The following is a 17,065-nucleotide window of genomic DNA, read 5'->3' as shown; positions in this document are numbered from 1 at the left end:
GACAAGGTAAGAATAAAACTTGAGAGTAAATGTTTAGAAGCCTGAATTGCATTTTAACATTGTCATCATCACACCTAAGTGCATGATAAGCAGAATCCTTTCAGAACAGGATATCGACTAGTTCAGGTGCTGTGGTACGTACGTGATTTTTTTTAATTTAAGTTTTTAGAGCAAAATTGAGGGAAAGGTACAGAGATTTCCCATATAAACCTGTCCCCACACACGGATAGCCTCCCCATTGTCAACATTCCTCAATAGGGAGGCCCATTTGTTACAACTGATGAACTTACACTGACACATCATAACCACCCAAAGTCCATAGTTTACATTATGGTTCACTCTTGGTGTTGCACATTTTGTGAGTTTGGACAAATGTATAATGACATGTATCCATCACTATGGTAGCATTTTAGTCTCTCATCTTTTTATTCTCTCCATAGTTTTGCCTTTTCCACAATGTCATATATCTGAAACCATACAGTATGTAGCCTTCTCAGATTGGCTTCTTTCACTTAGTAATATGCATTTAAGTTTCCTTCATATCATTTCATGGCTTGATAGCTTATTTCTTTTTAGTGCTGAATAATATTCCATTTTCTGTAGTTTATTTGTGTATTCACCTGGAAAGGACATCGTGGTTGCTCCCAAGTTTTGGCAATTGTGAATAAAACTGCTATAAACACCCACGTGCAGGTTTTTGGGTAGACATATGTTTTCAGCTCCTTTAGGTCAATACCAAGGAGCATGATTGGCGGTAAGAGTATATTTAGTTTTATAAGAAACCACGAAACTGTCACTGAAGCGGCTGTACCATTTTACATTCCCACCAGCAGTGAATAAGGGTTCGTGTTACTCCACATCTTCACCAGCATTGATCCTGATTTTAGCCATTTTAATATGTGTACAGTGGTATCTCATTTTAGTTTGTATTTCCCTGATGATATATGATATGGAGCATCTTCTCATATGCTTATCTGCCATCTGTATATCTTCTTTGCTGAGGTGTCTATTACGTTCTTTGGCCTATTTTTCAATCGGGTGGTTTGTTATTGTTGAGTTGTAGAATTCTTTGTATATTTTGGATAACAGTTCTTTACCAGATGTGTCTTTTGTAAATATTTTCTCCCAGCCTGGCTTGTCTTCTTGTTCTCTTAACATTGTCTTTCACAGAGCAGAAATTTTTAATTTTAATGAATCCAGCTATCAGTTTCTTTCATGGATTGTGCCTTTGGTGTTTTATCTAAGAAGTCATCAGCATATCCAGGGACTTTTACATTTTCTCCTATGTTAGTTATCTTCTAGGAAATTTTGTAGTTTTGCATTTTTCATTTAGGTCCGTGATCCATTTTGAAGTAACTTTTGTGAAGGGTATACAGTCTTTGCCTTATTTTTCATTTTTTGCATGTGGATGTCCAATTGTTCCAGCATCATTTGTTGAAAAGACTGTTTGTTCCATTGTATTGCCTTTGCTTCTTTGACAGAGATCACTTGTGGGTTATTTATGTGAGTCTCTTTCTGCTTCCATTGCTGTTCCATTGCTCTATTTGTCTCTTCTTTGACGAGTGTTGCACTGCTTGATTACTATAGCTTTATAGTAAGCCTTGAAGTTGGGTAGTGTTAGCCCTCCAACATTGTTCATTAATATTGTGTTGGCTATTCTGGATCTTGCCTCTCCATGTAAACTTTAGAATTAGTTTGTCAATAGCCACAAAATAATTTGCTAAGATTTTGATTCGGCTTTCATTGAGCCAGTAGATAGTGGGAAATCAAAGTTGGGAAGAAGTGACATCTTGCCAATATTGACTCTTCCTATCCATTAACAGGGATTATTTCTCTATTTAGTTCTTCTTTGGTATCTTTCATTCGAGTTTTGTTGTTTTCCTCACGTAGATGTTGTATATATTTAATTAGATTTATACCTAAGTATCTCATTTTGGAGAGAGCTAATGTAAATGTATTGTGTTTTTAATTTCAAATTCTGCTTGTTCAGTGCTGGCGTGTAGGAAAGGGATTGACTTTTGTATGTTAACCTTGTATCTTGCAACCTTGCTATAATTGCTTATTAGTTCCAGGAATTTTTTGGTGTGGATTCTTTCACATTTTCTCCATAGATGATCTTATCATTTGTGAACAAAGACAGTTTTATTTCTTCCTTCCCAGCCTGTATTACTTTTATTTCCTTTTCTTGTCTTATTGCATTACCTAGGACTTCCAGTAAGATGCTGAAAAGGAATAGTTGGGGGGGGGGGACATTCTTGCCTTCTCCTGATCTTAGCAGGAAAGCTTTTGAGTGTCTTACCATTTCATATGATGTAGGTTTTTTGTAGTTATTCTTTATCAAGTCAAGGAAGTTCCCGTCTGTGCTTAGTTTGTCCAGTTTTTATCATGAATAGATGTTCGATTTTATCAAATGCTTTTTCTGAATTTATGGGTGATCATGTGATTTTCTTTAGCCTGTTACTGTGATAGATTACATTAATTGATTTTTTTTTAAACTGTTGAACCAGGCTTGAATAAATCCCACTTGATTTTGGTGTATAATTCTTTTTATACATTCTCAAATTTGATTTGCAAATATTTTGTTGAGGATTTTTGCATCAATGTTCATGAGACATCTTAGTGTTTAGTTTTCTTTTCTTGCGATATCTTTGGTTTTGGTATTAGGGTAATGCTGGCCTCATAAAATGAGTTAGGAAGTATTTCCTCTGCTTTTATCTTCTGGAAGAGATTCTCTCTTTTTCTTAGTTAGCTTGGCTAGAGGCCTATTGCTTATATTGATATTTTCAAGGAAATAGCTTTTGGTTTCATTGATTATTCTGTGTTGGTTTCCTGTTTTCAATTTCATTCATTTCTGCTCTGGTTCTTGTTATTCTTTTATTCTGCTTACTTTGGATTTAATTTGCTCTTTCTTTTCTAGTTTCCTAAGGTAGAAACTTAGACTATTCATTTTAAATCTATCTTCTTTTCTAATATATGCATTCATTGCTATAAATTTCCCTCTAAGCACTGCTTTTACTGCATTCCACAAGTTATAAGTTGTGGGTTCGTTTTCGTTTTGTTCAAAATATTTTAAAATTTCTCTTGAGATTTCTTCTTTGACCTATGTGTTATTTAGGAGTGCACTGTTTAATCTGCATGTTATTTTGGGGCTGTTACTGGTTCTAGTCTAATTCTGTTGTGGCCTAAGAGCAGACATTATATGGTTTCTGTTCTTATAAATTTGTGAAAGTGTGTTTTATGGCTCAGAATATGGTTTATCTTGGTTAGTATACCATGCAAGCTAGAGAAGAATGTGTATTCTGCTCTACCTGTGTTATTTTTATGTTAGTCATTTGTAACCCAAAATGTGTAAGAATTGAAGAAGGATTTATTTACCTTAAAAATCATGTGTTAAATTTAATCAGGCATATTCTTGTTTCATAAGTAAAATAATTAAAAAGTAAATATATAATAAATCAAAATAAAACAAATAAAAACAAAAAACCTTTTTTATTCTTTTCAATTTCTGCTTTTGTTAGTATTACCTAAATCTAGGAAGTAAAATTTTTTTTTTCTGCGGTACGCGGGCCTCTTACTGTTGTGGCCTCTCCCATTGCGGAGCACAGGCTCCGGATGCGCAGGCTCAGTGGCCATGGCTCACGGGCCTAGCTGCTCCGTGGCATGTGGGATCTTCCCGGACTGGGGCATGAGCCCGTGTCCCCTGCATCGACAGACGGACTCTCAACCACTGCGCCACCAGGGAAGCCCTAAAATTTATATTCTTTATTTTCAATCTTAATTTACTTATGATAAAGGAAGCTTTCCTAGATTATTTTTTTAATAAAAAAAGATACATCTTTTCTGAATGTGACAGTAATACTAAACCAAATGATGATGATGGAAGTAATTTCAAAGAGGTACAGACCAAAAGAGTTTGTACTAGTTTTGTTGGGAAGTATCCTCCCTCCTATATTGAGTTCAATTTTTAGCCATTATTGATGGGAAGTGCTAAAACCACAGTGGGTTATTTGCAGTGATGTACTGGCTGCTAAAACAATAAAACCATCAAAATTTAAGTGGCATTTACATGCATGACATAATTATATTCACAACCACAAATGCCTTATTTGAAAGAAGAACTATTACAGTTAAGCTGACAGAAGAGATCTTCAGGATTTCATATATATTCAGGATTTCATTAGTATTTTGTGAGTTTCTTTTACAGTCTGACTTCAGGTTGCTAACATTAAAAAACTACACACAAATGACAAGACAAAGATGTTCGCTGGAAGGTGTTGGATGAATCTGTAGCAAAGAAGGTAGTTCATGTAATATTTCCCAGCAACACCCATAGCTTGGTATATTTAGGGACAGTTTTAGTCATACAGAAGACCAACTCTTAGACAAATCAGGATAGCAAAGGAATTTTTCTTACAATATGATCAGCACATTGATTTTGCTCACATGACAGTAATGTGAAGGAAGAATTTATTTTTCAGCTTCCTTGCTGACAAACACAGCTTGTCTGAGATATATAAAACTTTGAAGAGTTACCAAGTCAACAAATGTGGTTTGGTGTTTTGCTTTGCTTTGCAGGAGTATGTTCTGATTATTATATAGACAGTGACAGGGAAAAAGTGTTGAAACTTGTGCCAGAATGTAAATCAACTTCCTGCTTGTTTCATTGAGAAAGTCTTGTTATGTCGGCTGAACTAAGTAGTGTACTTGGTATATCAACTAAATTAACAGTTCGCTAAAAGTGTGAATTACTTAAACACTAATACATTAAATTTGAGGTTTTAAAACAACTAAATGATAGTTTGGAAGCTGAGCCAATCAGCTGTTACGATATGCTGAGGTATACAATAATTTTTAAAGGGAAATTTTCAGGCAAAGTATTTGACCTTTGGCATGAACACTTCATGTTTTTACAAGATAAAAAATCAGGTTTTGTAAATCAACTATACTTCATTTTTTTTTAAAAAGAAACTAGTTTAGTCCCCAGCTTTTAAAATATGTGAATTAAGGTTATTTGTCTGATAGCATCATTGTTTTTTAAAAAATGATCTTAATTAGCCTTTCATGCAAGAAAAAAATATCAAATGTTTTCAGTGTTACATAAGGTCAAAGGACAAAAATGAAAGTTAGAAATTTTGGGGAAAAGATTCTTCAAATTGTTATGATGGGTTCCACAATTTATCAGTAAGTAGGTGATGATTTTAATATTGCACTGTTGCAAAATGTTATAAGCATATACCTTACAAATTTGATAAGACTTTGAATTTTATTTTCCATCAAAAGAAAACCCATGCATAGGAAATTAATAGATCAAGAATCTATTATTTTTCATCAAAAGTTATTATAGATTTAACTATACTTTTGATGGATAAATTTTTGGAACTGGCTACCAATAAAGAATTGAGGACAAATTTTGAAAAGTGTCATTTTCTGCATATTGGGTAAAAGTTAAAACTGAATATCCTGAGCTTGCTAAAATTGCTTCAAAGTCTCTTCCCCTGTTTTGGTCAATATACATCTGTGAAACTAATTTCTCTGTTGTGAGTGCTACTAAAACAAATCATAGAGATAGTTTAGATATACCTTACCCCTTGTGATCAGCATTGTCATCAGTCCAACCTAGATTCGGTAGATTAGCAAGAATGATGCCAGCCTCCAAAAGAGCCCCCAGGAAGCTCTACCTCCTGGTATTTTCACCTTGTGTAATCCCCTTCCACATTCAACATGGGGTTGATGTGATAGTATGTCACTTCTGAGTTTAGGTCATAACAGAGACTGCAGTGTCTGTCTTGGTTGTTGTGTCGCTTTCTCTCTGGAAGCCAGCTGCCTTGTCGTGCACAGCCCAGTAGAGAGGCCCTCATACTGAGGAATTGAGGCTTTTGGCCAACAACCAGTGAGAAACTGATGAGCCCTTTTACCATCAGCTCAGTGAGGCAAATTCTCCAGTCCAGACAAGGCTTCAGATGACTGTAGCCCTGACCAACATCTTGACTAAAACCTCATAAGAGACCCTGAATCATGAACACCCAGCTAATCTGCTTCCAGATTCCTGACCAACAGAAATTGTCAGATAATAACTGTGTTATTTTAAGCCACTAAGTTTTGGCATATTTTTTTATGCAGTAATAGATAACTAATGCAAAAGCAAGAAGCAAGCTTATTTGTTATATTAAAAACTTTAAATATTGACATATGCTATTAGTTCAGAATGTGTGAATTGGTGTTTAATATGAAGAATGGCTATTTCAGTGATAACTTTTGGTTAAATAAGAATTATGAAATGACAAAAGTTGCTAGTGCGATAGCTGTTTTCTATAATTGCCTATATGCATACTTCCAATGAAAATTCTGCAGTTTTATGTAATTCTTTTCTTTTTTGTTTATCCTGTTTTTGAAATATAATTTTATGGGTCTGAATCTAATAAAACATTTAGGCTTGTATTTTGTATGGCCTTTCTTACTTTTATTTTTCCAGTTCATTTTTGTTTGATCTTACAAAAGTATTGGTCCATGGGGACTTCCCTGGTGGTACAGTGGTTAAGAATCCGCCTGCTAATGCAGGGGGCACGGGTTTGAGCCCTGGTCTGGGAAGATCCCACATGCCGCGGAACAACTGCTGTATGCCACAACTACTGAGCCTGTGCTCTAGAGCCCACAAGCCACAACTACTGAGCTCGTGTGCTGCAGTTACTGAAGCCTGTGTGCCTAGAGCCTGTGCTCCGCCACAAGAGAAGCCACCTCAATGAGAAGCCCGTGCACCACAATGAAGAGTAGCCCCTGCTTGATGCAACTAGAGAAAGCCTGTGTGCAGCAGTGAAGACCCAGCACAGCCAAAAAAAAAAAAAAGTGTTTGTCCATGATGTAATGGAATTTAAAAATAAAAGGAGAAAGAAAGTGGTTCTTCACTACAGATAGGCTACATTAGGTCCACTGTCATAGTTCTCAGAGTACCTTACACTTACCTTATTGTGATAGTTGTCTTGCTTTATTGTCATTGGTTATATTCCTATCACACTGAAAGCTCTATGAAAGTCAGAGTCCATGTTTGCACATCTGTGTTTCCTGTTCCATCTTCAGTACTCATAACAGTGTCTGGTACTTAGCAGCTACTCAGTAGATACTGGTCAAAAGAATTAATTAAAAAAAAAATTTTTTTATCGTGTTGGAATAATGATTAACTTCCATAATTATAAATAAGTTGGCTATTATAACCATGTGTCCTCAGGGGAATGATAATTGTTTAGGGTGAACAGAAAATACTCTTGGCACTCTTCTTGCTGAATATTAGGTATCTTTAAAAATTTGGGGGGCTTCCCTGGTGGCACAGTGGTTGAGAATCTGCCTACTAATGCAGGGGACACGGGTTGGAGCCCTGGTCTGGGAGGATCCCACATGCCCCGGAGCAACTAGGCCCGTGAGCCACAACTACTGAGCCTGTGCATCTGGAGCCTGTGCTCCGCAACAAGAGAGGCCGCAATAGTGAAAGGCCCGCGCATCACGATGAAGAGTGGCCCCTGCTTGCCACAACTAGAGAAAGCCCTCGCACAGAAACGAAGACCCAACACAGCAAAAATAAATTAATTAATTAATAAATTCCTACCCCCAACATCTAAAAAAAAAAAAAATTTTTTGTATCTTTTTTATTTCCATAGCACAACCACTGCCTCTGAAGAAGATGTCTCAAGTAGATTTTCCCGAACAGATAGAAGTGGGTTCAGCAGGTATAACAGGGATGCAAATGCTTCAGGTAATTTGGTCTCAAGTAGCACATTGGAAAAGAAAATTGAAGATCTTGAAAAGGTATGAATTACAAATTATTTAAGATTTATGAAATTAATATACCATTGGGATCCCTTTTTCACTTTCATAGCAGCACAGAGAAAAATTGAAATGTGTAAGGAAGAGACAGTGACAAAAAAGGGAAAAGAATGAGGGGCACTAATGGAAGATAACCAGTAGTGTTAATCGGTACTTCCATGTGTAGTCAAATAAAAGCTTTGAATCACTCTTAATTATATATTTTCTAGATGCATAATGGCTAAGCATTTTCTGATTTCCTTAATACTTTTCTGTCCAGTTCTGTTGATGTTAAAACTTTTAGAAATGGAGCCAGCTCTTGAATTGGTTAATATTTAATGGATACTCTCATTTTGCCAAGTGTTATCTTTAATATATTGAAAACAATCTTTGCCTTTGAAATGGTTAGAAGTCTCTGCTAGCAGTATGTACTACTGTGTGTTTATTATATTATCTGTACAGATTGTAGACTTTCTTCTGGGTTGTGAGGTAGAGCCTAGAGCCACTGTGGTGTTTGAAACAATTTTAAGGATAAACCTGTTTAGGAGTATCTTTGAGAACATCTCAAATGAATATTGGCATTAATTTATTAACCATGGGGTCTCAACTTTGTTCTGTAAACATTAAATCCCTAAAATTGATAATGGTGCTGAATTACTTTCTGATTGTTGAAAATGTGTTTTATTTTGCTGAACTGAAACTATTCCTTGTGATATAAAAATTGTTTTAAGTAGAGATTGAATTTTAAAAATTGTTTCTTTTTATAATATTATGATTATTGTTAGTTCACATTCGAACTTTAACCCTAGTTTCTGTGAGTTTAAATTAAAAACTTTAAGGAATACATAGTATAATAGTTTTCAAGGGGGTTCTTCAGAAGGGCTTTTAAAGTTCCACAAGAGTTTGGATTGAGTTCCTAGCAGTTGGCAGCAGCTGATTAATGAGGCCGGCTGGCTGCTTTCCTCTGAGGGTGAGTAAGAAAGAAGCCAAATTCTATGTGAGACCTTTTCAGTTCTGCTTCACTTTTGCCCCCAAGGTGGCTGACCCAGCGTAAAGTCCAGGCTTCTGATAAGATTTCTTTGGAAAAGGTGTTGCATTGTTTAAAGAAAAAAAAAGTTTAAAAACCAGTAATCATTTTCAGTTCCTTCATTTTATCCATTGTCAGTTAACTGGCAGAGCCAGAAGTAAAATGGAGGATCATTATTTTTCTGTTTAGAGTTTTCCATAGAGCCATCTCCTTTTCTTGAACTTTGTATTTTTTATTAAAATTTTGAATTTTCTTCAACAGGGTATTGGTCATTAAATGTTAAGATATTTTATTACTAATGGTGGTGATCAACTAAAGAGCTAAAGTCATTGAGTATTGGTATTTGTTAAAAACTTGGGTAAACAGAGATTTAATCAGAAGTATATTTTACAACTCCTGTATTCCTCTCATTCTCTGGTTCTTTTCTGGGATGGGGTCCTCCTTTCCTTACCAAGTGACTTAAGAAATTCATTGGAAATCTTCATGTATCTAAGGTACTTCACCAGACTTAGCAGATGTATGCTATTTAAGATTATAAACAACTTGTTACTTCCCAATTAATACTTTGTAATTATATCTACCAGGAAGTGGTAAGAGAAAGACAAGAAAACTTAAGACTTGTGAGACTAATGCAAGATAAAGAGGAAATGATTGGAAAACTCAAAGAAGAAATTGATTTGTTAAATCGAGTGAGTATTCACATATTTCAGTTTAATGGTTTCCTTTTTTTCTGTCAACTGGATGAAAATACATAAATATGAAGAAATTATTTAATTTTATTAAATAATAATATGAACTAAATAGTTCATTCTTTTGTTAATGCAATAGTAATTTGTGGTAGCCAGAACCGTCATTTCATTCCATAAACTGATTTCCTCTGGCCAGTTACCAGTCAGTTGTATTTACTTAATATTGTTCTTTTGGGGATGGACCAGTGAATGGATTTGTTCTGTGTTTTGTTAGAGTCTGGAGGTAAGAGGCAGCTTGGTCAGCACCACACATAAAATGGTACTGGTACAGAGTTGCCCCAGTGAAGAACTAAAATTGCTACTGTCTTGCCATAAGAAACTCCATATGTCCTTGTCTTTGTGGTATTTTCACCACTTCTTTTTCTTCAGTTATACATATGCATCCCCAGCTTTAGGTTTAGCCTAAACCTAAGGTCTCTCGTTTTTTTTTCTCTTTCAGCCCTAGAATTTACTCCCTGCTTAAGAAGCAGGTATTAATGCTAGGCCATACTTAGGTAATGGTAATGAGGAGAGATTTCATAGTTTCCCTTTTTCGAAGGCTTTACATAAGATGGAGGAAAGAAATAAATTTGCTTCAGGGAAAAACGGAACAAATTCCTAATCCAATCTTAACTCTAATTCTAAAAGAAGGGAAAATAGAAAGCTTCATTATGTGCAGACTTATTCTAATACAGCTCTCCAGCATTAACTGCAGGGTGTGGATGAGGACACTGAAACTCAGAGTTTAACTTGCTCAAGGTCATATGTAGTAATCACATAGTTATCTGCTGAGCCAGTATTTGACCCTCAGGTATTCAATAGTTTTAATTCTAAGTAAGCTCTTCCATTCTTATAGACTGCCTTTCATCTTGGTTTGGAACACGGGCATTCCTCTTTTGGTTCTAGAATATGATTTAATAAAATCTGTAAATATTTTTATGTCTATGATGTATTCGCATTGTCTTAGTGTGTTCATTAAAAAGAATAAAAAAAACACCTGCCCTTACAGAGTTTGTAATCTAGTAAATGATATGTGAATGTATTTTATTATTTAATTCTAAATCTTAGGTAGGTCTCAGTTGTAGTGATTTTAGGAATCCCGTATCTTTATTATTGTTAGTTTCAACAAATTAGTTTCCTAATATCATTAATTTAGTTTGTGAGTAAATACAAATTCTGTGTTTGAACATTTAAAACTCATTTACCTAATTGTTCAAAGACAGTATACTAAATGTTTCAGAATTTTGCTATCCAGTAGTACACTTAGAATTCAAATTGATTTCTCCAAGTTTAGTATTTTGAATTGCAAGGATAAATCTATAAATGTTTTCTTTTCCAACCATCAGTAAATAGTCTACCTTGAAATAGTCTTTCTCCAAACTAAAACTTATAGTGGATTGCCTTTGTATTTACCAACTGGTGTTTATATGGTACTAAGATTAATATAAGGAACATAGAGCTAGAATCAGATAACTTTAAAGCACCTAGTTTAGTGGCTTTCGCATTTTTTTAAGCTCGAAACCTTTCCCTTAAACAAAATATCATAGAGAAGCCTAACATAAATTGAACCAGATCAACTCTGTAAGCCCCAGACCTCCTTTTCTGTATACCTCAGTTCTATCACCTCCCCAAATTCTCCCCCTGCAACATGCATACTTGTCAAAGATCACCAAGGTGGTAGGGGTACATCTAGAACTTGTACCTGGATCTTTTTGATGCCTAATTTGACACAGGGTTGCAATCCAAGGCCCCAAACCTCACATTGACTGCATATGTATTTAGCTCTTAGTTTGGGGAAGGAGGGATTTGTTTTTAACTAAAAACTTAAATTATTTATAGTGATTAAAAATTGGAAGATTCACAATAAAGAATTCTGATTTCTGGCTTCTCTTTAAAAACTGAAAGATCTGGCAGGAGCTGGCCTGCATTATCATGATACCAGTGAGGAGTCTAAGTAGTGGATGCTGCCTTTAGGTGGGGCATATTCCTTCCAAAGTTGTTTTCAGAACTAGCCCTCGTTTGCAGACTAATTGCTTGTATGAATTATCTTTGAATGTATATTTTTGAAATTTTTTTATCACCTTCAGAATACTTTTAAGTGTTTTAAAAACTTACGTATTATTTTCCTTTTTGTTTCCTTAAGGACCTAGATGACATAGAAGATGAAAATGAACAACTAAAGCAGGAGAATAAAACTCTTTTGAAAGTTGTTGGGCAGCTAACAAGGTAGAAGATTCAAGGCTCAGTGTGGAAAAATATTTTAAAACTACTGATTGAATGTTTTGGGCGCTAGGACAGTATTCCTATGCTGTAATACATTAAACTAACTAAGTATGTATATTTATTTCTAGAAAACAGTGGATGTTTATTTTCAAAATATTTCTTTTTCATTATCAGTTTCAAAAAGTATCAACCTTTTAGTTCACAAATAAGTAACATCTTTTAGTTATTAAACTGGTAGGTTATGCCTCTTTCGGTTTTGTGTGGTATTCAAATAACATATGGTTTAAAGTCACAACCATCTGAATATATTTCATCTATGGTAGTGCATTTTCTCCCTAAAAGAATATACATAGTCTTCGTTTACATGAATTCAAATACTTTTTAGGGAGTTACCTGCAAATGCCTTATTACTGATGTGTGCAACCTTTTATATGTTGATGATTTACTCCTAAAGGTCTTTATCTACTGTCATTTGTTCTCTCAACTTATTCTAAGCAATTTAGAGGAACATAGAGTCACACTCTTTTGTATAACAGTCATCTTTAAAAAAGGAAAGCTATTATAAAAAGTCAGTTAATATCATATACTAGTTGGCTAAATATAAAATTTAAGAGAATACTTGAATTATGCTATAGTAAATTAAAATGTACTATTTTGTATTCAAATATTGAAATAAATTTAAAATCACTTTGACTTCAGAAAAACATACAATTGTAATTTTAATGTAAAATTTCTTATGTAGGTACTACTTTTTTTTTTATTATTATTCCAAGGTTTATAAGTGAACATGGGGTATTTTAAAAGTTGTTTATTCATCAAGCCTAGAGAGTGTATACAATTTCAGTGTAGAAGGAAAAAAAAATCCATATTTTTAATTATCATATGCATTAAAATCAAAACCAAAATATTTATCCACATTTAAAACATTTGTACTTACTGTAACAAAACAGTATGTAAACAGAAATAATACTGAAATACTTTGCTTAATTTCTAACTTGGAGGATAACACTGTGACACAGTTGTTCCCATATGAGAGAATTATTCCCCTACCTCAAATTTAAGGGATTTTCTTCCTAACATTGGATTTATAAAAACAATTATTTTGAAGAATTATACAAATTTTCTCTTTTATTAAGTAACAATAATGTTTAGAATTATTTTATATTATTACATTCTCATGTTGAGTAAGGAAACCTTCTCCTTTAAAATACATTAAGAAATATCTGTCTGAAGTTGAATCTCAAACAGTCTACTGGTACCCTTTTATCCAATTAATGTATGTAAATGGCTTGAACATAGTAAAAACCCATTTTGGGTACCCTACTGACTCTTTTCCTTTTACGTGCTAAGCCACTTAATTATTCACTGTTAGAAAAATAGGGAAGGTGAGACAGTTGGGAAAAAATGCAGAGTAAATGATAAATATCAATGTTGAATACTAAAACTCTGCAATAATCTGGACCGTGCCCTCTCCCCTCCCCCATGCCCCCAATTCAGAAGTTTCAACCTTGACTAATCATCAGAATCATTTGGGTTGCTTAAAAAGAATTCTTGGGTTATAGCTTCTAGATAGGTTTAGGTTGAGACCCTGGATAGAATTTTTAAAGCTCAACATCTAATGATTCTGTTCATAACTTAGATTTGGAAACAGCTACCCTTGCCTCTTTCCTCCTATATCTTCCATTGAAAACCCTGAAATTAACATAATTTTAGCTATTAGCATTTTTTCACCATTTAGTTTATTTAATAATTAACTTGGTCACTGGAGAACTTCACATATGTCCATATATATATTTAGCAAAAAGTTCAATGTTAGATTACCAAACTTGATAAAGTTGTAGAATTACTGCATAAGGGCATCCTTTTTGGAGAATAGTCCCAGCATGGGAACAGTGATCTGCTGCCCACATGTCAAAATGGTATGCCAGGCTCAGTCACCATCTTTGGGGGTGAAGTCCTCATCTCCCTTTGTTTACCCTTAGGCGTATGGCAGAAATATCGGTGTTGCCTAGTTTCCCATCCATACTTTGGATGTTGTGAAAATGGTGTTAGTATCCAGCCTTAAAATGTATTTGTGTACTCGTTTTTCAATAAGAGAAGTATTTTGACTTTTCTGTTTAATCCATTTGGAAGTAAAGGAATATTTCATTTCCCCCTTTAAAATTATGCCAGGTATTAATGCTTTTAAAGACCAAGCTGTTTTAAAGTTTTTCCTTTATTTCAGTTTATCAGGAGCATTTCCAACAATGATCTTTTACATAACGGTACCTATGCAGGAGCCTGGCAACTTAGGCAAAGCAGTTCATTTGCAGTCCTCCCTCCTGTCCTTAAAATGTATATTTATATCACATATAGATTTTTACACTGAATATTGAAAAATAAAGTAGGATCTGCTACAGTTTCCCTTTAAATTTTATAAAAAGCACGAGATTTTAAAAAGGTTACTTAAATACATGTGCATGACCTTAAAAAACTTGGCTATTGTCAATAAAGTGCTAGTATTTGTGAAATTATTAGTCCCGTTCAGAAATAATATTTCTTATATCTCTTGGGAATTTGTGGCATAATAAAGCATATCCAAAGTTCTAATGTGTTTATGATATTATTTTCAAAACAGTAAGTTTATCATCTTTAAAATGAATGTGACTCTCCTCCTTGATTTCTGACATGCATAAACTTGGGAATTACTGTAGTAATATCTGTTTCATCTTTCTAGAATTGTTACTAATTTTATTGCACTATAGTTACCTTTAGAGAGGAAGAGGAAGGCTTTAGGGTGTGTATTTCTAAGGGAATTTATTAAATATAGTAGATTAACATTGTAATACTTGCTCAAGTAGTTTATAACAGAAGGTTAAGTATCAGGAGCAGATATCTGAAACAATGTGTTTTTAAAAATAACTTTCTAGTTGCAGTAGAAAGCAATGTATTCTTAAGGTAAAAAACCTACCTCAGTTACATGTGGTTTCTGTTTTCTGGATTACTCTGGATTTTTATAATTAGAAATTAAAATGCAAGTTTTTGAGTCCACTAATACTTTGTGGAAAATAATGCAAGTCAATGTAGTAGCACGTCCGTATGTTCAACACCAAAAGACAAAATAGGAAGGACCTTGGGTTTGATGATTAATCTGATGTCCTACACAGTATTCATATGTATAGTGATAGTTATCTTTCATCTTTTTTGTAGTTCTTTGATCTTGACTCAGTACCTAGTAAGTTCATGCAATGTTGGCACTTATTTAATAACTATTCATAATGTTGTTAATAACCTGTTATAAGATTCAGGCATATATTTTCATCTTATAATACGAAAAACCGAACACCAGCTTATCACTGGGGAGAATATATTAAGTGAGAAGGAACTAACATTCAGGAATCAGAACTTTAAAATAACATGTTAAAGTCAGTGGTAAATGTTCTCTTATTATATCTAAACCATTCCTAATATGTAACAGTAAACTTGACTTCTTTTGCATTGGAACTATGCTCTCATAAATAAAGGACATCCCATTGATTAGGATTGTAACTTGTACGACTTATCTGAGAACTAGTGACACTTTTGTTGTTTCAATAAACTGAAAACATAGTACTAATAAGACAAACATTTTGCTCATCAGGTCCATCAACAAAGGTACTTCCCCCCATCCTGTTACATTTTCTCATTGATGTATAGAAGTTGGTCATTTCATTCTCAGTGTAGACTTGAATCATAGTCCAAGAAAACCTGAGCCCACGTTGTTTTTTTAGTTTACTTAGCTAGAATCTCACAGCATATTAAAGTCATATCCCCATCCTACCCCCCCAAAATAATTATATGTGAGAAAAATATGGTTGAGGGGGTTATGTTAAATTTTCATACTTATTCTTTCAGCAAGTATTTATTAGTCAACTGGGTATACAATTCTAGATATTACAGAAGTTTCCAAAAAATGGACATGGACCAGCCCTTCTATCTAGCATTGTACAATCTGTATAGTGTGTGTCAGTGCTATCTTAAGAGTGCTATATCTTAAGTAGCATTAGCCAGTCTAATCTGAATAGTTCATTCAAAAGTATTCTTTTTGTATTTATTATCCAGGTCTGGTTAATAGGTACTGTTTAATTTGCTGCAGCATTTACTGAGTGGTGGATGAAAGACCTGATGCATTTTGGGAAGTATCTTACCATGTTTCTTTAAGATAATTATGTATTATGAAAAGAACATTTTAAAGGCATTTGTAGCAGTGGTGAAGTAAAAAGAATTCAGTTTATGTCAGATACACCAAACTGTTAATGGTATTCAAATGTAATTTTAAGTTAGTTTTTCTGTATACATTATTGATTACTGGTTTGTTTTAGGTATTTAAGTCTAATAAACAGTTCACATATTGGCAGTCACTTTGGTAATAATAGAATGTTAGTGATGATCACTTGATGGACATTTATTACATGCCTGTTTTGTTTTGTTTTGTTTCCCCCTCTGGATACCTAATAGATGTATATTACCTTTTTTTGGTGAACTTGTTTCTTGAAAGTTTTGACTGTGCTATTCAGGGTTTTTATTATTATGCTTTTCTGCTAAATTTAAGTATCAGATGTCTGCTGTTACCAGTAAAGACCATATGAAAGCTAAAATTACTGTTTTGTTGAAAAATCAGCTAATTCAGGTAATGCAAATTTGTAGAGAAACATGTGGATCATTTATTGATCACATTAGTATTGTGTAGACAGCTTTCATAATTCCCATTGTGTAGGTTTTCACTGGGGTAGTCAACGTGATATAGATTCACTTTTAATATGCTTTGCATGTAAAGTAATAAATACTCAATAAAAAGTAAATTTTTGTTTAATTTTTAACACTGGTTAATTATTTTTTTCCTTCCTGTACTATCGGTGAAACCCTGACCATGAGTTTTATTTTCGAAGTTAAAGGACAATGTTAATATTCTCATTATGTGCCTCTTACTGAAACAGTATGCAGTACTTTAAAATCTTTATTAGTATATTATTGTAGAAGGAATTGTATTTTACAAAACAAAAATATGGTATTGATAAGATCTGAATACATTCGTAGTGGGGCTTTTTGAATGAGGAAGTGTACATGTTCAACCTGACTAAAAATTTTAATTGTTTTTGTGTTTTGAAACTGCACAAATAATTTCTTAATCCAAAATTTGCTCTGTCATCCACTAAATCTGATGGTGGTCAAAGAATTTCAGGTCCCTCATACTTAGAAAAGATAGGTAGAGGTCTGGGAATGTAAAAATCCAGTCTGTGTTTTTTTAGTAAATGGTTTACATAACCTCTTGCCT

The 17,065-nt window shown here is 33.9% G+C and overlaps 1 protein-coding gene across 2 annotated transcripts in view; it reads left to right on the top strand.

Moving 5' to 3' along the window:
• The window catches only part of PAWR (pro-apoptotic WT1 regulator), a 104,826-nt gene extending 88,216 nt beyond the window's left edge, over window positions 1–16,610 (top strand). For both annotated transcript variants that reach the window (XM_033431330.2, XM_004271582.3), the window contains 3 exons: window positions 7,650–7,797; window positions 9,406–9,510; window positions 11,693–16,610. In XM_033431330.2, the coding sequence (XP_033287221.1) occupies window positions 7,650–7,797; window positions 9,406–9,510; window positions 11,693–11,779 (340 nt within the window). In that variant the 3' untranslated portion in view covers window positions 11,780–16,610. The remainder of the gene's footprint in view (window positions 1–7,649; window positions 7,798–9,405; window positions 9,511–11,692) is intronic.
• Window positions 16,611–17,065: the final 455 nt, after the last annotated feature.

This window comes from Orcinus orca, chromosome 11, assembly GCF_937001465.1.
Source record: "Orcinus orca chromosome 11, mOrcOrc1.1, whole genome shotgun sequence".
NCBI lineage: Eukaryota > Metazoa > Chordata > Mammalia > Artiodactyla > Delphinidae > Orcinus > Orcinus orca.
Note: the sequence above shows the minus strand (reverse complement) of the source record. Positions and strands in the feature narration are given on the sequence as shown.